This window comes from Acanthopagrus latus, chromosome 5, assembly GCF_904848185.1.
Source record: "Acanthopagrus latus isolate v.2019 chromosome 5, fAcaLat1.1, whole genome shotgun sequence".
Classification (NCBI taxonomy): domain Eukaryota; kingdom Metazoa; phylum Chordata; class Actinopteri; order Spariformes; family Sparidae; genus Acanthopagrus; species Acanthopagrus latus.
The window spans coordinates 7,160,971-7,187,500 of NC_051043.1; the positions used below are offsets into that span (position 1 = coordinate 7,160,971).

Below are 26,530 nucleotides of genomic sequence, written 5' to 3' on the forward strand. Positions count from 1 at the left end.
TCTGAGTCTGTAATAAAATTATACTGCTCATTAAATCTACATTTGCAACACCTACAAGAAGCAGTTTTCACCTTGTTATGCACCGTGGTCACTCTTATGAGAATATTAATCCAAGCCGCATTACATTGTTAAAGAACGGTCTGCTCGGCTAATGACAAGACGGGCGTGAACAGACAAAAAGAGACATTTCTTTTAAGAAACAATTTCAAATGTTTATTTAACATGTCAAAGAAGGGGCACACACTCGTGAATTGAAAAGGGGGCTGCAATTATTGGCCAGTACTATGACTTAAACTTAATACTAACATTAATCAGGTTTTGGCTAAAAAGAAAACGTGTTTTTGTTTCTTTTTTGTTTTTATAAAGAAACTTTATGTACATTGGTTCTTTTATACAAGAGGTTCATTGGATAAATGCATCAAAAAAAAAAAAGAAACCAGTTCTGCAGTAAACTTTACAAAAAATACATTTTGTTTTTCATTTGAGAGATGTAGAAAAGGAGACGGTCAAATATTGACCAATAACATTTCTTCCTTTTCATTATTTAGAAAAAAAGTTGTTCTAATAGCTATTTAAAAGAAAAGCAATATACAGCACAATAAATGGGAGAAAATTGCCTCAGCGGATTCATTCGGTTGGTTTGGTAACCAGGGAGAGGGGCTGTGACTGGAACAGGGCATGATGGGAGTGAAGGGCTGCCTGATGGAAGGGGGAGGGAGGGGAGAGCATGGAGTGGTGCAGGGAGGCGAAGGGGATTGGCCGGGTGAGGATGGGTGTGGTCGGCTGGCTACCTGAAGTACCAATTGGGATGGAGATGGGCTGGGAGGAGGAGGAGGAAGAGGAGGAAGAGGAGGAGGAGGAGGATGTGGATCCAGAAGCCTTCCCGGCGAGGGAGAAGTGGTGGTGCATGCGTCCCTCCGGCTTGGTGGTGAGCGACAGCGGCTGGGCCTGCTCCGAGTGAGTGGCGGCGGGAGCAGCCGGCGAGGCCAAGGCCGCGGAGGGAGTGGCTGGCGAGTCCAGCATGCTGCCGTGGGACGACGCGGGGCTGTCACACATCTTCTCCGAGGGCAGGTACTGCACGCACTGCTTCTTGCTCCTTATCGAGAAGTCTGGGGAGGGCAGGAGAGAAAAAGCAGAAGCTGAATTATGGATCCGCCGCTGGCTTCAAATCTGGCTCATGTCCCCCAGTGCTGCCGGTGACGGGAAGTGTGAACGGGCGAGGATGGCGGTGGCAGTGAGCGCTGTGAAACGTGACGTGCTCAAATCAACTTGGAAACAGGCTTCGACTGAAACAGGATGTAAAACATATGCGGATGGTAAAAAAAGAACATGACACAGTACATTAAAGCGTGCACTGAGGCGTGGAAGGCTCGCTTATTTTACAGCGATCACTCGGTTGCACAACGGCACACATACCTGCCACTATTAGCACTGAACCTCATAAGCTGCTTGTCGAAGTGCAGGAGCAGGGAGAGGAGTTAGTAAAGAGTCAGTGGGGGAAAGAGATAAATACAAGTAACAGAGTAAAGGTTGCGCTTGAAAAACAAAAGTTTGTACAGTTTTCACCTGTGAATAAAAATAATAATAATAATAATTAAGGCCTCTCACCTTCTGGTTTTGAGTCAGGTTTGTTGTCTCTCTTCCTCTTTTTCCGCTTTCCCTGCACACATAAAACAGACACGTCAAAAAAAGTTTTTTTCAGAGCGAAAGTCAACCACTCCAACAGGTTTCGTTTATGAGAGAAGTGTGACTAATTGATTTGACTGGAAAGGTGCTTTTGTCTCATATCCCCTCCTCGTTAAAAATAGGAGCAGATGATGATGATGATGATGATGATGATGGACATGTTTCACTCACGTAGTTATCTCGTGCTGACCATCCTGGATAGAGCTGGGAGTGGAGTTGCCTCTCTTTTCTGGCCAGCTCGTAGTATTTGGCTTGCTCCTCTCTTGACAGGGAATGCCACTGTGGACAAAGAAAGAAAAATATCAAAGGGCTGCTAAAATCACACACAAACACACACACACAAACACACACTGTATAAACCGACATGCCCATGTGTGCCTGTGCCACTTACCCGTCTTCCAAGGATCTGGTTGATGGCAGCGCTCTCCTTCAGAGTGCACTCTGCCACTACTTTGGCTCTCATCTCCTTCATATACAGCATGAAAGCATTCAGAGGTTTCTTGATATGAGGCCTCTTGTCCTCTTCTTTCTTCGGAGGGACCGGGGACTTCCTGCTAATCCGAAACATTAAAAAGATGCTTTTAATACAGTGGAGAGGGACTGTTGAGATACTGTGGAGCGACAGAAGCAGACTTTGGTGTTAAGGTTAAAGGCGCTTTTTTAATTGTTCTTACGCATGCATTGAGGGACTCATGTCACCACTGGGCTCCTGCTTGATGGCCGGCGAGACGATGGCGGGGTGGGGGATGCCGGTCTGGTGGAGGCTGTGCGGCGGCGGAGTCACCATGTGAGGGGAGAAGCGGCTCGACACCAAGCTGAGAGGGCGAGAGAGGGCAGCGTTTAACAGTCGGGTTTAACAGCGAACATCGGCTAACCTGCCCAGAAAAGAAGTTGCGCTAACTTGTGCCCTGCCGTACCCTCCGGGGGAGAAATTCTCCGTTCCCACTGCGTCTGACTAGACTAAATTCATACACACAATGAAATGCTTGCTTTTTGTTCAAATAAAGAGTTTTTCAAAAGCCCCTTTTATTCAGCAGCGGCTGGAGAAAAGTGGAGTGGGTTGTTACCATGGCGACAGCATGGCCGTGACACCTGAAACCACTTTCCTTACCACGTTCCAGACGATGGAGAGTGTTCTGACAGCCGTCCACACTGAGCACCTTTCTCTCAATTACCAGTTGCAGCACAATGGAGCATTGTAATGAACAATGGGGGAAAATTAAGTTCTCTATCCCTCCATCGCACACTCTGCTTCATGTTTGACTGGAGAATATCTCTATTTCAACTCTTTTGACAGGTCACGAGGGACAGCGCGCACTTCAGCCACGCATGAGGTGAGTCCAGAGCCATCGGCGTTACCTTAGGATACACTCGACTCACTGATAACTTGGCTTTTCCTTTTTTTTTAGTTGGCAACTGTTTCTAACCAGCAAACACGAGCACTGGAGTCCAGGTTACAAATGTCCATCCTGAGAAATAGTCAAAGGCTTGAAAAAAAATGTGCGCAAATGCATGAAGTCTAATGAAAACATCTGTGATTAGGAGACATTTTGCTTTATGTTTCATTTCCCTCCCCTCTGAAACACTTAATAATTCATGCTGTGTAAACAAGGAGGTGCCATATCGTTCCCCCGGTGATAAACCTATACCCACTATCTCTGTAAACATCCCAGCAGGTCCCGGATGAATAACACAAAGCTGCTCCAAGTGATGGCACGCAGTCAAGCTCCACATTTTATGAAGATAATGCTCCCATTAGCATTCGCGTGGTGCGGTCGTATTTTCGGAGCAGGAGTTGTTTCTATAAGATTTTATTCTGACTCTGACTCTTACGCACTGGCTACATTTTTTCGTTCATACTCTGTTGATTGGTCAGAGTATTTACAGTGACCTTGGAGCTCGATAAACACAACAACATCGAACAGAAATATTACTGGGAAGTGTTTTGTGAAATGCCGCTCTCTGTCAGGTTGTCGGGTTCTTTGAATTGAATTCCACAAACGTTTGCAAGTTGCGGAGCGCCGCTGCGTTATCTAAAATGGCGCTGCGTTTTGTGAAATGCCTTTGTGTGCTCCGCAACGGTGCCTGTGTTTTGAGCTTCAGGGCCACCGCGAATATTTGGCACGCACTTAACATGACGCATTAAAGGGTGTGCAAACTTCAGCGAGGTACACACTGATTATTTCCAGCCCACCTCAGGACGGAGCTACAGATGCTATCGATCGCAGAGACCCTTCTGAATATTTCCTCTCGCTCTAACACCGGAAGGCTCGCTACAAATCTGTGCAATTTTGGGAGAAGGTGAGAGAGTAAAGTCTGATGGGACATGTAGGTTCAGATGAGCTTTGATTTGTCCTAATCGATTCACAGCCCTTTCATCTCTGCCGTGTGTGTGTGTGTGTGTGTGTGTGTGTGTGTGTGTGTTGTGGAGGGGCTCAGAACACAGGCCTGACCACTGAAGTTTAGCTCTGAGAGAAAAGACAGAAGAGGAGCACTGAATGCTAATAACACATTGGCTCTATTTAAGAAGCTGAACCTGTCTGTGGTCGCCTTAGACCTCACATCCCTTTGTAGTCCTGACACCGCTGCCTGTCTGTGATCTGACAACGTTGTTTCTTTTCAGAAGTGGAAATCACGATAGTCAAAACACGACCGCTGCTATTCCTGTAAACCGTTTCACGATGCAAACAATGGAGGTTCAAAAAGTGCACGCCGGTCAGTTTTTAAAGACAGGCTGGCGAAGTGAGCGGAGAAATGTGGTTGCAGAATGTCATGGAAGCAGCAGATATTAGGTGTCTCCCTTTGGGAGGATTGGGGGGGTGTTGCTGAACTCGATCCGCTCACCTGGACATGGATGCATTCATTGCTAGCGCCGGATAGGGATGACGGAATCCCCCCGGAGGGATGGAGTACATGGGCTGGCCCTGCCTGAGAGACAGAGGGAGACAGAGTGAGTGGAAAAAAAAAAAAAGCTCCAGTGTGAGGTGGATCAAACACAGCTGACAGCTAACCCACCAGCACTAATCCTCCACTCATCAACTCAAATCCCCCGCTTGTGGAACAGCACCGTTGCAATTGATTACCAGAGCCGTAGCAAAACCCATAAATGTTCATAAATTCCTCCCGGTGAACTCAAATGTTTTCATTTATTATTCTTCTGAAACGGTGCACCTGCACGCACACATTTTTAACAGATATTAAAATCTAAACAAAATTTTTAATAAAAAATGCCAAAATGTAAAGTTTTTTTTCCTTTCCTTTCCTGAATCTGACCTCACTGCAAAGAGTCGAGAACTGTGGCGTGATAACACGCAGGTGAAGCTGTCTGTGTGAAGAGCTAAAAAAAAAAAAAATCCAACTTACTGTTGCATGAGCCAGCCCAGGGGGTGTGCGATGGAACCAACAGCCCCGGGAGACAGGGGGTAGTATGGAGAGAGCTCTGATGGGTGAGGTGTCCGAGGAATACCTGCAGGTGGGCCACAAAAAAAAACCCATTTACATCTCTGAAAATATGTGCCGTTGTCTTCGCCATACTCTTGCACTCTACTCAAAATCGATATTTGGAGCTAGCAGACTTTAGTCTGCAGTTTCATCCTTGACAGATCACAGCAGTAAAGTTCTCAAGGTGGACTAAAGCAGGCACATGTCCAGAGAAACTTGTTCAGTATGTTCCAGAGAGAAACACTTTCACATTTTCTCCAAAATGTGTCTGAACACACTGTTTCCTTTTCAGACTTCACGACCTTGTAAAGCTCATTAGCGTGCGTTTGTTGGTGCACATTTGAGCGCCTGCCCCCAATTTTTTTTCCACCAGGACTGGTGTTAACAATTTTAATTCATTGGAACAGACGTGAATTTAAGCTGACTAAAGCCTCTGAGCTCCTCAAAAGATAAAACTACAACTTTCACAGCCACGTTTCACGTTTACTGACTGATTTGAAGTGGAATGCCCCTTTACGATCTACTGTTATGTGAATCCGTGTCCGCCGTTGATACTTTACCTGTCTTTGGGTCGAGGATCTCTGGGGAGAGGTGTGACGGCGGCGTGCCGGGGGAGAAGTGTTCATTGCTGTAGGTGATGAGGGGCGTCAGCGGGTGGACGTGGTGGGCGTGCTGCACCACGGGAACTTTGTTGGACTGTTGGCGAAGGAAAAACAAGAGAAGAAGAGACACAAATCATTAATAAGCAGGAGGTGAACAATGCAACAAGTGTCCATCAAAGCCGCTGCACTCGCAGCTGTGACAAGCGTGTTACTATCCCCCACACTGTATACATTCACATGATCTCTGTTGGCCATTGTTCAAAACAAATGCACAGTAAACAGGCCCGTCATGTGCGATTGCCCTCCATGGTAAACATCACAGCCTGTGCGTGTGACCGGCCCTGTGACGCAATCTGGACCGGCACCAAGGAACACTTAAAAAGGCTTGCAGACACATGCCAAAACCATTACGGTCATTTAGCTGAGGAGAGAACTGTTTGTCCAGTCCAACAAGAAAAACAACGGTGCCACCGAGTCCAAAAGTCACACCAGCAGGCCACAAACAAACACAATCGGGCGAAGGTAAACTGAGTGCCCATAAACATGTGGAGACATCATCTCCCGCTCCGTCTCAGCACACACCCAGGGGTGGATTACAGTGCCGCTTTACACTTCACATGGAGCTGATGCTGGAAAAACACTTTGAATTCCGTACAACTAGAGATCAGTGGTGACCAGCAGAAAGCCCAGAGATGAAACTGCCTTTATTCAAAAAAAAAAAAAAAAAAGTACACAAATGCTGACAAACTGCAGATCCGCACCGTGACCGGCATGACGCCTGTGATAAGCACGAAGAAGACAATAATAATAACCAGCGTCTCTACTTTCATTAGGCATCGCTCAGCCTCGCAGTCATTTCCCCCTGGCTGCCTGGCTGAATAGAGCACTTGTTGGCTCAACTTGTCACATGGGAGGGTCAAGGGGTGGGTGGGTGTTGGGGGGGAGAAAGGAGTCTTGTTCCTCCAGGCTAACCTTTCTTCAATATCCCTCCCCACCCCCTTCTCAACCTCTCGTCTCTCTCCAACATGGTCTGCTAAGGGAACAAGGTTTGCATTGAGACTTCTGTACACTCTCTTGCTTCACGCTGCTTAGAATTGTTCCAGATCGTAGCTCTCGCTCTCTTTCTCTCCCCCCTCCAGCCCCGCCACTCTTATTTAAAGGAAGGTCCAACCTTTTTCCTCCTTTTAAATCTTCAGCAAATTGGTTTCTCTGCGAGTCTAAAGCACGCTTTGATTCTGGTAATGCCAGATGGAGTGAGGAAAATATTTGCTGGTGTTAAACATGGCTATATTAAGACCCCTTTGCTCAGGGTTGGTTTTCTCCCGAGCTGGAGCATATAAGGTCAAAGCATATGATGATGCGCAGAGAACACAATTTGCCACAACGCGGAGGAAGACTTTGATAACGCTTCGTGGCAGAAATGGTGTTGACTTGCCGGGGTTGAATTCCCAGGTCCCACATGTCATGTATATTTGAGTTGTGCTTTGTTGTTCTACTTCATGTACAATATGCCCGAATTTTCCCTATATTGTGAGGGCTGCTCGAGACCTCTAGACCTGGGTGCCAACACATTTTGGGAAGCACTTCAGTGAGAATTCGAAATGATGCCTTATTAATTATTCATATCCTGGAATACACCAATCGTGTGCTCCAAACATACTTCTAAGTTTGAAGGCACTAGTTTCAACTCCAGGGCTGCCGCTCAGTTCAGCAGATCGGGGCGAACAGAAAGTATGGAGGTGGTAGAGCGATTCTGACCCGCATTCTACATAGTGCTGCTGTCAGGATACAGGGTTTTCTCAACTGGATACAATACCTTGATTAATATCGATATTTGATATTAAGGGGGAAAATGTACAAAACACAGAGGGAATAAAATATAAGATTTTTACTGAGAGAAAAACAAAACGAATGTTGTGTGCTAAGTTTAAGTTTACTTCTGGAGGAGGGGGGCCTACAGGGGTCTGTTTTTCAGGTATCTGTACTTTACGCAGTATTTATTTTCCTGGGAGACTGGGATGGGGAGAAAAGGTGTGTTAGTGTCTCGCATCGGCAGAGACCCTGCAGCTCTCTGTCTGGATTCTCTTATTTTCTCACTTTGTTGCTGCTCTGGAAGCTTTACCAATCCAAAGTGTCGGAATGTGACAACGTGGGAAAGCTATCTTTCAGACAGATCCTACTGATTTAAGCTACTGATGCTGATGAAGTTTAACAGTCTCTGATTTACATTAAGGCAAAATGAGATTCAGTTAGCTATGCACAGAAATGGCTGGTAGAAAAGTCCTTCAGAGCGACACTTTTTTCACATTTCAGAGTCTGTATTCTATTACATTTACTTGAGTCAAACAAGTAATTCTACTTCTTTTTTTAGTAGTGTCTGTGATTCAACTTGCGTAAGGAACATGATCCTACTCGCAGGACTATCTATGTTGGGGGAGAAAAAATGTCTCCCTCAAAATTGTGAAATTTCTAATAAAATCAAACAAAATCGGCATCATTTTCTACCTGTAAAACTCAACCCTGACTGATCAGTGACATCTCTCCCTTGCTTCATGCGTAGAGATCTTCGTGCCTGCAGCTTCACAAGCAAGTGTAATAAGGAAGCCACAAGGAACATGAGCCGTGTTTTAAATATAAACAACATCTACGTGATAGGACAGATAAAGAGCAACCTGGAACCAGATGGTATCTACATCTACCATCAGAAATTGTGCTCTTTACATAGACGTGCTTGTTGCAAACAGGTCTGAGGTGGTGCACGCCTCTGAAGTAAAAACACGGAGAACTTGTCTGAGAGTAATTGGACATAGTAACAGGAAGGTTTAAAGGAAAAAAAAAAAAAAAAGACGCAGCAAAAAGTTGCTGAGCCGGTGCAGAGAAAAGATGTCTGTCTCTTAAGAGGGTTTGAAACTAAAAAGGCCGAGGTGGCAGTACCTCGCTTTGGCTGTCCAACTTGGAACGGCGCTAAGAAAAGCACAGTCCTTGGTCAATGTGGGTGGAGGGGTGGATTTCATTCAAGCAAACATGTTTTTGGATCCTGCACATCTGAATTGAATTACTAGGCAAACAGCCGATGGGGAAGAGAGCTTAGAACAAACTGAATAACCCCGCAGCTTTGTGTGTCTTTATGCTCGGTGATTCTGGGTGGGAGGCTCAGAGGCCTTTCAAAACTCCAGGAAAGACAGGGTGAAAAGAATGCCTGGCATGCTGAGAAATCCAAGCCTTGTTTGTCAACGCCAACAGGAAGCGGACGTGAGAGGGGACTGACCGTGTCGTATGTCTTTAAAATCAACCGCTCCAAAACTATGCCATTCATCACGGCCAACATGCGCTTCGCGTCTGGTCATCGCCTCTGAAAGGGTCAATGGCAGTAATATTCTGGCTTAAAATAATACAGGGCAGAGTGGCGTCACATTACCAGAGTGAATATCCCCAGTGGTCGCTACAGAAATTGAGAGAGGTTTAACAAAATCAACACAGCACGTCTGGACGCAAACACGGGCGAATATCACTGGAAATCAAGGTTTGCGAATGGACACATACACGGTAACATTTTTTTCTGGTGGACCCGCCGCTCATAAACACCATCTCATGTAATTTCACTCCGAAATCTGAGTTTAAACGGAATGAAAGCACTGGTTCCTTATCCCATTTCTGAAGAGGATCTCGTCTCCGCAGTGGCCCAGCAGGACTGCAGACCTCAGATCAGTATTCAGTTCAGTCCTCCCAAAGCCTTTGATTTCATGATGGATCCCGGTTGTTCGCTGCCTAATGCAAAATGAGAAAGTCTCACCGGACTTCCACTCAAAGGTCTGTTGGAAAATATGGGTCGAAAGCGAGCGCGTGTATCGCTCAGAGAGAAGAAGAAAAGAAAAAAAAACAGCATATTTTCTGTTAATATCTTCACTTAAAGTGTCGTATCGCGCTGAGGGTGGAAGATTGCACCGGACACATGCAGGGAGACAAAAGGCATCTCTGGAATGATGCTCAAGACTTTGCTACTTCAATTCACTTAAACAATTCGGTGACTAAGTGACTTATGACACCCTGACAGGAATCGGCCCCTCCGTGCCTTAATGACGAGAGACACTAATACGATATTGAAACAAAGAGGGGGATTCTCGCGTCCCTGTCAAGTGAAGATCATCCCATATTTGAGTAGAACTAACTGACGGGCAGACACCCTGGTCAGTTCTACCTCATTAGAGAGTCACAGCTCCGTCTAATCCAGGATAATAGAAGGAGTCAGTGTAGCCGGTAATGACATGGAGAATAGGCCTTATGGACAAATTACTGCAAGTGACTGGGTGACCTCAGAAGGGGAAGTGCCCGGCCCTGACATCATTATCAGCAGAGTGTTGATGATTGTGAATCAGTGCGTTGTGCAGGATGAGTGTGAGACGGACATGACTGAGACAGCAACAGCGTCCCTACTTTTCCTCTCCCTTTCTCTCCCTTTCTTTCCTTCCCTCTACTCTTCCCTCCTTTCCTTTTCCTCTCCTCTCCTCTCCTCTCCTCTCTGGTCCAGCTCAGCCACTACTGATGGGCTGACAACTTCCCGTACTGCATCACCTGCCCCTGCAGCGCCTTTGATGTATTATTCATTAGGAGGCAGCCCTCTGAACACAGGAGCTTATATGGGGGTTTTGGGGGGTTGCTGGACGTATGTGTGTGTGTGTTGCGTGTGTGTGTGCATAGTGTGGTGCGGTATGTTGATAGAAAAGCTTGTTCCCTTCCTCCTAGTCCTCCCGCTCCCCTACCACCACCATCACCACCGCCGCCATTACTACCAAAAGCAACACCAACTGAATGCTAAACAAACCTGTCTGTTGAATAATTGAGGCTCTCAGGCCGGAGCAGCCTCCGATTAGCATACCGGCCTTATGGACCCAATCTGCGCAGTGACAGGATGGTCTTCCCCTGGATGTTCGAACCCACTGAATGCTCTGATTTCTACCATACATCCCCTCATCTTGTTCCACGTCGGCAGAATTAGCGGAAAATGTCAAAGCAATTTGAGTTCAAGCAACAGTAATTGCATTGATCTCCACAGTGGGGACGAGAGACGATATCACTCATGAAAAAAAAAACAACAACGAAATATCAACATTGTGGTCGTGCGGCGGCTTGTCAGCAGATGATTTAATAATCTGGGGAGGCGTTTGACGGTGAGGACCTCTTATCTGTAAGCTAACATTATGCGTGGCTCCGTGCATATATAGTATCAGATATACATGCACCTACAGGCAGCTCTTGACTGATATTCCAATCCATGCGAGTCCATCATCAAAACAAAACAGCGATGTCAGATTGGACGCATGCTCGCACAATGACTGCAGGAGTACAGGTCTGCTGCAGGAGGCCCTGCTGGTGTCTCCTCGCCTCCTCTCCTCAGGTCTCTTTCTCTGGCTCCTCTTGGCCCTGGGCAGTAATCCCTGGCCCCCCGTGTGTGCCCATCCGCTCCCCCTGCTCTCATTAGTGCAGTGTTGGGGCCTGGGGAGCCTGCAGGCCTGGGGAGCCAGCCTGCTGCTCCCCTCCCACTCTCCCTCGCTCTCCTCGGCTGGAGTAATGAGCACATAATCAGCCTGGCTCCCTGTCAGCAGCAGCACACCAGAGGGGCATGTGGGCTCCTGGCCCAGAGTGGGGGGTAACGCCACAGCGGGGTGTTTCACTTTCTATCCTCCGTACCCAGGGTACACTGTGCCCGGTGCTCGAGCTTCCCACCACACATCAAATGACCCCCTGATCGCAGGTCACCAGATCACGCACGGCGACTTCCTGTTTTGGTTCACATACTGAAAGCTGTTACACTTTGAGTGAACTTCCCCACCTTTTACACCACTTAAAACGAAAGTGTTACTTGAGTTCCAAGACAATAACGCTTATCTTAATTTCTTCTTCTGCCCTTTTAGGGTTAGGATTAAGATGTTTGTACATGGTATTCTGGCAATTCAAAAGCATTAAAAAAAAAGTTTAATGACCATAATAAATAGCATGACTTCCCCCTTAAAAAGTCCCTTATACTCAAAATACAAAGAAAGAAATACATAAACTGAAAACCCAAGAAAATCATCTATTTCAACAAACGAAAAGTGAAGGCTACTTCGCACTTAGAAAAAGTGAGAGCCTTTTATGTAATGTGAGTTAAAAAAAAAACAGTTTGATTCCTCACATTCTTTGACAATGTTTCTTTCTGTGTTGATTTTCTGGTTGAATGAAGTTCACGAAGATGAAGGCCAAACAGATACCGACACGGAGCCACATGAAAAGTATCAGCAACTACTGAAGGACAGAAAAGCAAAGGAAGCAGGGATCTCAAACTGAGCCGATGTGCTTTCACTTCACTTCAGTTCAGTTCAGTTCAATTCAATTCACAACTTTTCAAGCACTTAGTAGGGAATGAAACAAAACATTGTCAGACTGTCAAAGCCATTTTCATCACATCTACATTTCTAAAAGGAACTTCACACATTCCTTTGTGCCTCTCGCAGATTTTTTGGGTCACACTTTATGATAACCATCATTAATACATGGCAAATATATAGTTATTTCTCTAAATACTTGATAAACAGTTCATTAAGCAATTGTTCATTGAAAAGCTGCTACTGATGATGGTAATACTTTATTAATGGTAAATAAATACTGTGTAGTTCAGCTATAAACATTATTTGGGCATTGTGATATTATGATAAAACAGATGTTTATGAACCTTTAGAATTGCTTAATAAATAAATGGTTTATGAAATATTTCTTTGTTCATTAACAGAGAATAACTACGGCGTACATTTCCAGAGGTGAGTTTGATTTAAAAAAGTAGAGAAACCGATTACATCACAGTTATCAAGTTGAGAAGACTCAATTTTAAGGTTGCACAGGCTAAAAAGTTTGAACAGTAAAAATGATTCAGTCAGTAAAGTCACTTCATCAGTTTACAGTGTATTAACTAAAGTTTGAAGGTAAACTGTGCAGTTTTAATCAGAAGATGCTTAAACATATTTATTAAAACCAACTCTCTTTGTCTTCATGACAAAATAAACAAACTTAAAGAACAACACAATTTTATACAGTTTGATTTTGTTTGTGAGTGTTCTGGGTCCTTATGTTCCTCTGAGAACAGCTTGTTCACTCAGTCATGGAGAAAATAAATGTTTCTAAGTTATTACCACATTAATATTGTAAATATCAAAATTCTCCAAAACAATATAGTGCCCCTTTAATTAACTATAAATTAACCACTTATCAATGATTGTTACAATACAGTGCTACGTTTTTTAACCTATTGATCGTATGTTGTTGTGACTAATGTTGATGCCAGGAGACAACAAACAAATACACACACACCACACCGTTTGATTACAAATCAAAAAATGAAATGACTTTTTTCTTCACGGGAGAGAATGTGAAGATGAAACACCAGATTAGATCAGAAAAAGAAATCCAGCGTTTGAAATCGGCATTTCCCTCACCTCAAAGAAACGTTAAACAGGATTAAAAGAGACTTTGTAGGATCCCTGTTCAAATATGTTTGCCGCAACAAATCTCCACACAGTAGCTGCAGTGTCCCGAAGAAAAATCAAAAAGGTCACTGACGGGTCAGCATTTATTCTAATAAAAAATCTTCAATTGCTTCCTATTGAGACTTAAGTCAGTCCTGGATTCCCATGAGCAAACTCCGTCCCCTCCACAACAATTTCCCATTGACTGCTCTCAATGAGGACTTTGTTTTGAGCATCACTGCGATTATGGGATCCAGCAAATCAACCACAAACTCTGCAAGAACGTCTAGCCAGGATGTGTAAGGTCAAGGGGCTGAGTCACAACAGCTCTTTTAACTGAAGCGGTGTGGTGGTGGTTTTCTGTGCTCCACGCGCTGCTTAGCATGACTTCCTGAACCAGAAAACGCCCCGATACAATCAAACAGGTGAGATGCCAGATAGATAGACACTTGTGTTATCTAATGTTTTTCAATGCCGGGAACACATTCCCCAGTGAAGCCACGAACCAAACAGGTCCGCTGAGGCCCCGCATTGTCTAATCGGGGTGAGACACCATGATGACTAGTTCACACCTGTGTGGGAAAGTTCAGGAATGGTGAGGACGCTCGAACTTGAGAGATTTATGAGCGAGGGCTGAGTTATTGTGGTAAAGACAGACATATTGTTCAGCAGCTGGCCTGCGGGCGCTGGAGGGAGAAGCTGCACATGGAGGGATGGGAACCAGTGCATTAACATGCGCACAATAACTTCATTATCGTGAATAACCACATTACGGTGATAGTTTGGTTAAATGATTTATATGGTTCGCAGTAAACTGATTCCCCCAATAAGTTTATATGATTTGTCTGATAATTAGGTTAATGTAGCCCGCAGGAAGTGTCTTATTAGCGGCACAAAATAAGGAAGGGGAAATTGGTGCAACTGAGGACCAAAGATCTGTTATTTGACGTGTGAACTTTACTGTGGAAATGCTGACTTTACCCCCCCCCCCCCGAGCCAGCTGCTATCTGAAACATTGATGAATATAGAGATAAGATATTGATGAATCCCGACTCCAAACGTGATCTTTGCTCAAATACAAGATCCCGCTTTAAGTCTTCACATCGTGAGAGTTTGGCCCTGATCTCGTCTGATGTTCTGAGTGCAAGTATCTACTTACTAAATGTCCCGGTGTTGGTGAGCGGGAGTCTTTTAGTCCTGCAGATCCAGGGACGTCCAAAAGAGGCCATTTCATCTGCAGGTACTGTGGGTGAGAGAAGGGAGAGGGAGCAGAGTTACACACAGGATATTATAGTAGTAAGAAGAAAAAAAGAAGGCAGGCCAAAAAGCTAACCCAAGGCTTCACTCAGCAAATAAAGCCTCTATATGTTTACTGATACAGAACAGTGGGGTCTGAATGTTTTCCTAGAGCGTGCCAGAGTGGTATGAATGGTGTCAAGCCCGCAGAGATCTCCAGCAGACACCTGTACGGGACCCACATTGCTGCTGGAGTCAGACAGTGAGTTCTGGCACGGGGGAGAGCAGGGAGAGTGATGTGAACACAACGGACTGGTGGAGGACTGTGAAATTGCCGTTTGTCAAGGAAAAACAAGAGGCCAGCTGTGGGCGCCCATCGCCGAGCGGGTGGGAAGAGACAGCTGGAAGGAAGCCTCCGTGTGCAGAGCAGCGAAGGGGCCGAGCCGCGGACTCGCAGCTAACTCCTGTCTCAATTGGTTTGGCCTTTTGACCCGCGCGTAGCCCCTCCCCCTTTCTGTATCGCTACTTTTTCACACATGTATCAAAGTTTTCATAAAGGGGCCATTGTGCGAGTGTTTGCCGTCGTTTCACTCTTTTTCTTACTTCTCCTCGCGTCACACACACACAAAAAAAAGATTTCCACCAACGTGTTACGGCGCCCCGGTGCCATGGAGAAAGAGTTGTGTACTCCAGGAGAGGTTTTTGTGTGTGTGTGTGTGTGTGTGTGTGTGTGTGTGTGTGTGTGTGTGTGTGTGTGTGTGTGTGTGTGTGTGATTTACTGCTTGATACAACAAGCTGAGCATTTTTTTGTCCTCCAGCGATGGAGATAGCATGAAGCCAGGGCTCCAAAAAGCACGGCTCAACCATCTGGTTTATGAATCAGTTTAAATACCGGACACAGCAGCTTGTCATGCATGTGGATTTTCGCCCTGGTACAATTTCAAATTAATTAAAAGGGTTTTATATTGAAGGTTATGTTTGGCTCATCCAGGCCTCATGTAGCGCAGAGGCATAAAGGTATCGCACTTCGTTATTTAATGTATTCTGGGTTATGTATCTGTCTGCGAGAGGCCATTGCGTAATCTCGACATGTATCCTCGGTAATCATTCTGTCCTTTTTATTTGCACAGCTCGTGAATTCCGACGCACAAACAGTTTGACGTCCGCCCATAGCAAACATCTGGACGAGAAATAGTATCTGCCGCTTACTGAGGCGTGACAGACAAAACCAGCTGAAGAATATACGCAAAAGCTTTGTCTACTTTGCGGGATAAATGATGACAAACAAGCAAGCTGGAGGATTCCTGCATTCAGGTTTCGATTTTTAAAACTTCATTCATCACTCAGGGTTTGTAAGGAGGAAGGAAGCTTGGATGGCTGCGGGTTAAAAATGGAAAAGACATTATAGCAGGAGGGGGAAAAGGGAGAGGAGGGAAAAAAAACATTTTCAGGAATGAGTTTGTCGGAGCAGGCAGAGGGTATTGTTTCCTGACAGCTGGGGTCCAACAGAGCACCGAGGCAGGGGGAAGGGGACCCTTTTTCCCTTCGAAAAGGGGGGAAATTCTTGGAGTTGACATCAGCCCTCTTCATTTTCACTATACTGCTCAAGGCTGAATCGTAGGTTCCAACTAATGGGCCCAAGTCCATACAACTGTCAGGAGGCAGTTGCTTTTAGAGGCTGCGAGCTCCCTATTGAAACTTTACTCTGCTGTGTGCATGGCGCCTAATGAATGCGGCTCTCCGGAGAGAAAATCCAAAACAATGCAGTTTTCTCTGTCTAATCTATGTCAATCATGAGTCCTTCCACAAATGAAACAAGTGCTATTGTGAGCGTTTGGTCTTGCCCGGCCGTGCCCACCCCAGCTCTCCCACCCGATCCATCCCTTATTTGACAGCTTTCTGCCAGTGCCGAGGAACATGCCCCCAGGCGCTTTTTTTTCCTGAGCGCCTACTTTTCTTTTAATTGCCAGCGTGCCCTATGGAGCAACTGTTCACACACTCCACCGAAACATGCAGCCAGGTAATGCCAGCCGCACACTGTCACATTAGCTCCAGTCCAGACTGCGGCAGCACACCGCTCACTGCAACACATGAGAGGCAGAGAGAGGGAGGGCGCTTTGGGCCTGCAAGTTGTTTCAGGAAACAAAAGGCGAGGAATTGTGGGCCATGCTGCTCAGCAAAAACTTTCTCGGTGAAAAAAAAAAAAAGGACACAAGGGAAGTGGAAGAGAAAAAAAGTTAGGACAGCCTGCACTTAAAAATGGATGATTCAAATGGTTATGACATGGTTACAGTGATATTAAATGTTTGTAGGAGATTGAAACAGGAGATAAACTAATATCTAGACATTTAGTAATGCTTTACATGTGCCCTTATTTTGCTGGAAACAAATAGAGACATATGGTCGGGGCCCATAGCAATGCCTGTTTCAGCAAGGGAGCTGGAAGCCCTGGTAAACAGACTCGGACAGAGTACTGAAAGAAATGTGTAACTAAAGTTTAGCTGATCCATTTTCATAGCTCTCTAATTGTCTTCCAGCCTTCCCTGCTGCCTCCAACGCTCAGAATAGACATCAGTAGAATGTGCTACTTTTACAGGACCCAGATGCGACAAAGGTGGCAGCGATGCCACTGAAATTTTCCAAAAAGCTACACTGGAGCCCTTTGGTTTTCTGAACACAGAGAATGCAACATATGCTCTGGGGCATGTGGCCTGCCAGAGCTTGGTTCTAATTGTTACATTGCTCTCACAGAGCGAAGGAATACACAGCCAAGAGTCTTTGTCATCTCTGAAGTGTGTGGTGCCATACTGCGGGCCAACATCAGAGCACGGAGAAGAGACAGATGTCTGGACATTTGCTGTCAAACTAAGTCAGACACTCTGCCAAAGGGACTGAAAAAAAATCACAAACTTTGCTCGCAACTATCTGTCGACTCCGGGGCTGTGGTGAGAAGTCGTAATGGCTGTCAATCAGACACAAAGTTCAGTCAAAAATAATGTTAATACAGAATTAAGGGCTAGGTAATATATCAACTTAAATTCAGATAGTTGTGTGTGATATAGTGTCAGTATTTCCTGCTTTAAAGGGCTGCATTATTTTATTTTCTGAACATTCCAGACTTACTCTAATTCTTGCCATCACCCACTTAGTCATAACATCCACATTACTGATGATAATGAAGAATCTAATTGTGTTAATATCGTGTGAAAGTACCAACAGTCATCCCAACATCGAGGCATTTAGTCAAAACATCTTCACATTTGATTTTGTCGCCCAGTCCCACTATTTATAAACTGCCTATGAGGAGATTTTGTTTACTGGAATGCAGCCTGAAACATGCAGTGAAACAATTACAGCAAAATAATTATATTCCTCTAAAATGTACCAAACTACAACAATTAAGGATATGTCTTGATTCATGAAAACCGTAACCACTGTCACCTAAAAACAGATTAATTGTGATTCTGTTAAATGCTGAGTTGCTTTAACTCAATCAATCAGGAGCAAACAATCAGCCGCAGTCAAACGCCAAACAAAGGAGTGAATATGTATAAAGTGGCAGCTCAGACGAGGCCCGCCGCTTGTGAAATGGCTTTGGCCAACTTGTGTTGAATAGCGGAGCAGCAGGAATGCCTCGGCGGATCGCTCCAGCAGATAATGTCAATCACCTACTGTGTGGAGAACCCCTCCCCATTGTTTTCTTTTACCCCCCAACAGAAAACAAATGGGCCGCACAGCTTGCTGTTTGGCTGAGGTGTTAATTACCGTCCCCTGCCCATATGAACAGCAACTTCAGACAATGGCCCTGTCAGGCCCCCTACACGACGGGCCCTCCCCGGTTTACTCTGCTGATATCACCTGCTCATGCGGGGCCATTGACACCTCAACCTGATCTATGCATGAAACACAATTCTTGCTTCTGGGGGACAAAGACAATGCAAGAGGTAGCCCCCGCCTCGCCTCAGAGTTTGCATTAAAGCTCTTTGTTTGCCAACATTAGAGGCAATTACAGTGACAATTCTTAAGCAAACCTCGGCAGTCATTGTGCTAATTAGTGTGTAATTGATGGGGAAACGACAAGCAGCTCAGCTGGTCAGAGCCACAATGCACTATTGGGCCACTGCAAATTTTACTGAATGGGGACCATGTCCTATTATCCGGTCCACTATGAAGTAAGAAGATTAGTGCGGGAGGAAGTTATTAATTAAAGCTATCTTAAAGGAGTGCACAAAGAGAAGGAGAGAATAAAAATATAATTTGTTGATTTTTTTCACCCTGGTCACATCAGGTGCCTGTGAAACACTAACACACGGCTCACTTCCCAGTTCTTCAGCTCATCTCTTGAATCTCTGCGTTTACGTTATTTTAACTGTGTGAAGCCCACAGTGGAGATAGCATCCTGCTAATGGCTACCACATTTGAAGTGTCCATTAGCCCAGAGAGGAATGAAGTTAAGTGACTATGACAGGGGCACTCCCTCGGTTTGCTGGGCCTCTATTGTGACCTGGTCGGTCGTCCTGGACTCTTATTCACAGCCAGTAAAAAAAAAAACTGGGTCAAAGGTCAGACATCCAGAGTGCTGCGGTTTCTATGGCAACGTGGCCTATTAAGGCCAGGCTCATTGGCCTCTTAACATGCTCTTGTACACAAAAGAACTATTAGTGCAAAGAGGGAGAGAGGAGAGTGAAGAGGGGAGGCAGCGCGAGGGAGGTCCGAACAACACCGCGGCAAGGTTTTTTCATGATTCCCAAGATGGTCGGACACTCTGCCCGCGGCCCGGTCCACGTCTACGTGAGTGGAAGGGCAAGAAAGTATGTCCAGATTTTGGATTTCCAAGATTAAACTTTAAAATAAATCAATGAGTGCAGGCGTCACGTGAGCGCCTCATGCATATTCTGTGCAAGGCCAAACTGGCCAGCGGACCGGGTTTATTTGAAAAGTCCTGGGAGTGAATTTACTGCTGTTTCAGTAATAAAACAGCATTAACAGAACACAAGGCCAAGATAAACGCCCCTAAAAAGCTTCTTTAACATTCAGTCCCGGTGAGTGAGCTGCCACTTCAGCAGGAGTTTGCATTTTTGCAACCCAAGCAATTATTTGTATCAGGGTTTTATTATTTTTTTTTTTCTTCTTCCTTTTCGCATGACACGATCGTGAGTTACTGCTTCCTGTATCCACAGCTTGAGAGCGTTACCGTGGAGCTTATATGAATCTCCGAACGGAGCCAGAATTGTTGTTATCCAGTCTCACCGACTCTCAGGTACATTTAATCAGGTGTAGTTAGAGGAAAAAGTTCCTGAGTCGCGCTGAGGTTAGGAATAAGTGAGTAATTCTGTTACAGGGCAGAGCAGCAGGTCATATAAAACTCACTGTATAATTAGACGCACAAGAAAATAATTATGCATCTGGTAAGAGCAAGGCCATCTCATAAAGACAGAGAGGAGGGTGCGAAGCTATTCAAGTCAATTATGTGAAGTCAGTTATGTGGTTTCCCGTACCTGGGGGATCTGCTTTCAATTGTCACAAACTGCTCCGCTTAATGTCAGCGCGATCTGGTGTCAAGACGGGCTACACCTCCAATGTCAAAGATGCCGTCCTCTCCCGTGTCCTGTGCCATTGTTTGTCCAGCCGCACAGAAACACAACTTTTTTTATTGTTCGGGGAGTAGCCTCGTTTCATTGAAATTCACAGCCGTAAACGTCCGTATAATTAACTCCAGAACACGAGGTGGTTACTAGTGGTTGGCTGGATGTTTACAGTAAAGCTCGACTTAGAAATCATACGTGTCTGTGTGTGTGTGTCTGTGTGTGTGTGTGTGTGTGTGCGCGCGTCTGTGAGCGTAGGTGTGTGTGCGTGCGTGCGTGCGTGCGTGCCAACACCGGTCTACGCCAATGACACACCAGTGCGAGCTGAATTTTTCATTTATGACCAAACACAAATTGACTGGAGACAGCATGGGTTACCAATATAATACAGCGTTTCCTGCCAAGGCATTTAGGAGGCAATAATAAGTCCAGCATGCACCCCTCACACTCAACAGGGCAAATACCACAGCGCGGTAATCACTCCAAACTCTCGGTGAAAGACATAAAAATAATCCCTTTCTCTTCTTCTTCCAGAAAGCGCAGATAAATATTTACCCCCGCCCTGTGAGAGTAAATTTGAGCACGTCTGCTAAAAGTGTGTCTCTTTTTCTGACGGGGCACACTGGCCGATTGTTCCTCCTCTTTTTTAACTTCTCTCGGCTCTTTTTTTAAACTTCCTAAAAGCAGCTGAGAGCGGCAGGAGAGGCAGCTTGAAGGGGAGAACGTCAGTCTTGAGAAAGAAGAAAAAGAAAAAACTGAAGGTGGGCACAAGTGGGTGTAGTAGTGGAGAAGGCGAGAGGGAGAGAGGGAGAGAGGGAGGGAGGAAAAAAAAAAGAGTCTAAATTAAACACATTTGTTTCTGCTCTCACATACCACAAGTCTTATGAAAACAGAGGGCTGATTGTGTTCACTCTGCAAGTCCACCCCCCTCCTCTCTTCACCACCACCCAACACCACCACCACCACCACCCAGCTCCACACCCCCACCCCATCCTGAGCAGCAGCAGCAGCAGCAGCAGCCCCTCCCCCCTCTATCACACACACACACACACACACACACACACACACACACACACACACAGCTGCCTGCAGATGCCTCCTGTGTTTGCTCTCCGAGTGCAGGCGCAAATCTCCAGGCCCCTCGCAGACTCCTGGGCCCTGCCTCATCTCAGATTTTACTACCTGACATCCCTATCACCCCACTGCTAACCCCGCTCATTCCACTCCCCGCTCTCTCCGTCTCCTCTCCTCTCCGCCCGCCGGCCAGCCCGCCCGCCCGCCCCGCCGCCCTCCCCTCCAGCTCTGCTCAAACACACAGACACATTCAGACACCACAGGTATGTTTAGACACTCAGGCCTGTCGCGCAGGCACAGAGGCTGCCTGTTAAGAGGCGAAACTCATATCATTCTCATATCTGAGCATCAGAAGAACAGAAACAAGTTTGGTTCAAATGAGTCCAAAGCAAAGGTACACTCTAAACAGCCACTGGTCCACTTTTAACAAACTTAATTAACATAAAATAAATAACTTTTGGAACCGATGATAATCTCACTGACTTAAACGTAATCCTTCAAGGATCTAATTGATCAATATAGTGCTTCAGGAGTGGGTTCAAACTTCCACAATGCGCGACAAAAGCGCACAACTCACCGCCATGACATTCCCGGGGATTAGTTATGCGTATTGTCAGCACACTGCGGGGAGGTCTGGACCGTCGCCAAGGCATTTTTATACCTGAAACATTTGTATAAGTCATTCCCATTGCAATCTGCAGGCTTCGTTTTCATCACGCTGCGCGCAGTGATATTAAGCGCTAAATCATGGGCCAGTGAAACATCAGGCTGTAAATTCAGTTCACGTCCACATCGAGGGATCTGCTTACACGTCTGAAACTTTGTAAGGAATAAATTCCCCACAACGAACGCATAGGTTTTCAGGGGCTGGAGGACAAAGCCTTTAGAGGAGTCACAAGGCGGGACGAGGTTGGGTCATGAGGATCCCGTACCTCTTCAAGGTTCATCAGGTCTCTTGAAAGCAAAACAATGGGGCTGCTACCTCCTGACAATGTCATTCTTTTTATGTCAATATTGATTAAATCGCTTTTTGCACATTTTCAGAAGCGAGTTCTTGCTTTTCCAGTTTCCAGGGCTGCTGAAATACGTCTTCATGACAGTTAGCAGACCACAGAGAACCTGACGCTGGACACGCTGCTTAAAACAATATATACAGCTGTTGCTATCTTTCAGTTTCAATACAATCTAACGAGAACAGCAAGGTGATTACGATCAGGGGCTGTTCCAAATATCAAATTCCCAGGAACAGAGTTTAGGAGAGGCCCCCTTTCAATTACACAGTATTCAGGAATGCAGAGCATGAACCACAGTAACATGGAGCCTAAAACAAAACGCTCGCAACTCGTTTTGGACGTTGGGCTCGCGCCACGTGACCGAAAAAAAAGGTTTACAAACAGCACGAAAAAAAAAGTCGCAGCGTTTATCTTTCATGAAGAGCTGTTTTCCGCGAGGCCCCCGAATCTGCACCACAATGCAACAAACCTCTCCTCAATCTAAACTGCACACTTCTGCAAACAATTAGCGCTAACCCAAGAACTGTAAGCTGCTCAGAGAGAGAGAGAGAGAGGGAGAGAAGGAGGGAGAGAACGGAGGGAGAGAACGGAGGGGGAGTGACTGGAGAAAGAGAGGGGTGCTTGTGCACAATTACAGCAGGGATTTATGGCCTGAGAAACAATTTATAAATCACAGCGCCTGAGCTAATGTGCTCCAGATTGTTCTCCATGCAGCTGCAATTTTGGTCTGCGTGAAACGGCATAATAAACCTGGCTGGGGGACATGTTTGGGTGGGTGGTGGTGGGGCAGGGAGAAAAAAGTTGAGGTTGTGGGTGGTGGCTGGTGTGGGTGAGGCTGTGGGCTCGCAAAGTTTCTGAGGTGTTTCGAACAAAGAAACCATGAACTTTTTATTTTTCTTCCTCTCCCTCTGTTCAACAGGCTGATGAGAGATTTCGCTGGAGGTGCAAGTCTTGATCGCTGCTGTCGACAGGGAGCGAGACGAGAGGACGGTCTGTAATGAGGAGAAGCGGAGAGTGTGTTTTTTTTTGTGTTTTTTTTTTTTGTGGCGACAGTGGGCTTAAACAGTAGCTGGACGGCGAAGGCTGAAACAAAGAGCAAAACAAGAGCCGTAACTGAATAATTACACAAGTTTCCACCGAGAAACAATTAAAGTTTCGAGCCGTAAAACTAAGCCAGTTTTATGACCTCATTGTGAGACTGCGAACAGTGTGCTTATAACTCTTGACACAAGCGAAAAATTAATTTTAGGTTATAATAAGAGGAGACAAATGTTGCAAACCGATCCGTTCATTGTGGCTGCGGGCTGGTGTGGACGAAGGGATCGGATGTGCTGAGGGGAAGCCTGGGCTTTTGTGGCCACTCAGCCAACTGGCCCTGAACCTTGACCTCTAACCCTTCACCCTGGGGGGCAAACAAAGCTCTGAGTGACATCTGAAACTAGACACTCTGTGGGGAGAGAGTGTCTGGACAGGACTCAAATAACCCCATTAACTCTGCAGAAAAGATTTATGGCTTTTTATTTTGCTCGTGCAAATCTCGAAGCCGAGGAGTCGCGCGGATCTGTCAAAAATAATCAAGCACTTAGAGGTGTGTGCGCACCGAGCTCCGTCTTGTTTACCCGCCAACATCTCCATCTTGCATGAAGATAAGCAAAAAAGTGTTCCATAATTAACGACTCCGAGTAGAGTTGTGATTAGCGGTGATACACACACATGCCAGCAGTTAGTCTGTATCCAAATACACTCTGCTTAATACGAACAACATGAGGCTAATCTTTGGGCGGTTTCAAGAGAGTCGCTGATGCATATTCACCAGCACCTTTGATGGATTCTGTACAATGGATTACGTAAACTGCCCTGGCATTAGTATACTGTAAACAAAAACAGAGAGAAAAGTTGGTGGTAAATGTGCGGCGGTGAATGCGAGCCTCCGTCGCCAGAATGCTGAAAGCCACTGTAGTATTTAAATCAGGCAAGGAGGGAGGAAGACTCGGCCAAGCATTCTGTAGCTCAGCTGTGAGGCTCTAAGCCGTTGCCCTAGGGTCTTTGTCCTGCCTTTCAGGGCAAGTCTGAGGTAGTCAAAGACCCTATTCATGACCGGCGCTCCCCCTGCCAACACACCCATACAGCCCCAGTCAAGTCAGCCGAGAGCTATAGAGCCTTCCCATTTCACACGAGAATCAGACCTGCCCCTAAAGCCTGCTTCAGGGATTTCCAATAGCCAGCCCCTCCAACCCATGTACAAATCAAACAAAAGGGCTCCTTGGCCTACTCCATGTCATATAGGGCTGATTAGATCTTTTTTTTCCCCTAATGTAGCTACTCTAAAGTTGAGAAATAAGTCAGTCACATTTGGAGGGATTCAGCGTCGAGTCGACCGATAGGGTTTTTTCATACTGATATTAGACCTCAAGGGGACCAATAGCTGATATCTGAAACATACAAATACACGTTTGCAGAAAAGATGATAATTTCAGCATCAAACTTCAGAAACACTGATGGAATATAACTAAGTATAATTTTCTCAAGTGCTGTGCTGAAGTACAACTTTGAGGTACTTTCACTTGAGTGTTTCAATTTTCTGCTACTTTAGAAATCCAATCCTTTCACATTTTAAGAGGCAAATATATTTGAACTATGCAGTTTTGAGGGAGAAATTTTAATAGAAGAGAAAAATCTTAATCATTGTGTTTTTCGCCCAAAGTGTGTTATTAAGTGTGTCGAGTGTCAAACAGCTCCCACCTCTTTTTCACAAGCATTTCATAACCACATCTGAGTCATATGTGTTATATACATTTATACTTTGTGTATAGCAGCATTGGCCCCAAAAATTCTGTATCGGTCGGGCTCTAGTTTTTACTCATCTGATAACATTAGTCATAGGTTACTTTGCAGATTTCGATTTATTATTATTACTAAATATGAATTGACAGTTATGGTGTATTAAAAATAAATGTATTTTATCAGATGTCAGGATCAAAAAAAAAGAAAAATTAAAAACAGATTCTGATAATCATAAAAACGCTGTATATCAAATCTGATCATCAGCCATCGAGCCGTGTAAATGGATAAGGGGATATGTCAGCAGAGTTGCAGTGCTGCCATCCAACTCGCCCACATAATCATCCGACTCAAGATTCACCTGATGCTAATACCCATTTTGCAGACAGAGTGCAGCCAAAAGACAGATACAAGCACATCAAATGATTAAATCTCCGAACAAAGAAACCGAATGATGCTGATCATCTGAGGCAGGCGCAAGGGGAATTCCCACCATCACTAAAGAGTGTCTTATGTCTGAGGAGCACAAGGCGCTCGACAGCGGCCATTACTCATAACTAATCAAGAACATCGCCCCATAATTTCCAATTTGGCAGACAAGGTCAGGAGCTCAGGAGTGAGATTCTGTGGCCGGGGTCAGCGTAAAAATATCGGGCCCTCAGACGTTTCTGCTGCTCCAGCTGTTTATTCTAACAGGATCCACAAGTCTGCCTTCAGATAAGGAGGCCACACATTTTAGATGACTTGTGGCTTTGCTCAGCTTAAATCGAATTTGCTTCACTGCAGAACATTGTGACTTCTTAACAAGTACAATTGGTTTATGAGGGTAAGTCAGGGAGGCAAGGGGCAACCAGAGGTTAAGTTATTATCAATATTAGGACAAACAGCCTGAACTCATGGGAAAACCAGGACTGGGAAAAACCTGAATTCATGATATTTAACCATCAATTACAGACCATATGGACTCAGCTATATGATCCCTATCCTGGCATGAAAATACTAAATACTAAATACGTTAGTTATACATAATCAAACTTAACTTAAGGGTGTGACATGTTAGACTTGGCCACATGTCAAATTATACTCAAAACAAATAGATGGCAGTATATAGCCGCTAACTGTTGCTAAATGTAACTGCTATGAGCTAGTTAACTCAGTTAGAAGTGCAGCTAGCTTTGGGTCGAGGGGAGTGTTGGTGTCAACACCGCTAGCACAAAAGCTTTGGACCAGGATGAGGCGGGGCTGACTTGTTAGCATGCTAACTTCAGTAGATCGGTACAACAGAAGACATGGACCACATCAAACTATCTTCAACCAACTCTTACAAATAGCCCCTGTAACTAAAATGTAGGCAATTCCATAATATTTGAGAAATAAGTTTATTGTAATTTCACTGATTTTTTCTTAAGGAGTTTTGGCGAAAATATTAATGAAAATATACTAAAGCCGTGTTGAAAAAAAAGTTTTCATATGGGCTCACATCAGACAACAGATACTCTGCTATCAATGTATCAAATATCTGCAACAAAAATATATTGGTTGGGGTCTAAAATGTACATATAAATACTTTTATGTATGATATCAAGCAAACAAACAGATAAAATAACTGAGTTAAA

The 26,530-nt window shown here is 45.2% G+C and overlaps 1 protein-coding gene across 4 annotated transcripts in view; it reads right to left on the reverse strand.

Moving 5' to 3' along the window:
* Positions 1-200: 200 nt before the first annotated feature.
* The window catches only part of tcf7l1b (transcription factor 7 like 1b), a 35,818-nt gene continuing 9,488 nt past the window's right edge, over positions 201-26,530 (reverse strand). For 2 of the 4 annotated variants that reach the window (XM_037097787.1, XM_037097785.1), the window contains exons 4-12: positions 14,385-14,468; positions 5,688-5,823; positions 5,050-5,152; positions 4,531-4,614; positions 2,361-2,501; positions 2,078-2,240; positions 1,858-1,965; positions 1,609-1,660; positions 201-1,109 (exon numbers count right to left, since the gene is read on the reverse strand). In XM_037097787.1, coding sequence (XP_036953682.1) covers positions 628-1,109; positions 1,609-1,660; positions 1,858-1,965; positions 2,078-2,240; positions 2,361-2,501; positions 4,531-4,614; positions 5,050-5,152; positions 5,688-5,823; positions 14,385-14,468 — 1,353 coding nt within the window. In that variant the 3' untranslated portion in view covers positions 201-627. The remainder of the gene's footprint in view (positions 1,110-1,608; positions 1,661-1,857; positions 1,966-2,077; positions 2,241-2,360; positions 2,502-4,530; positions 4,615-5,049; positions 5,153-5,687; positions 5,824-14,384; positions 14,469-26,530) is intronic. The other 2 variants (XM_037097788.1, XM_037097786.1) reach the window with 1 other exon arrangement.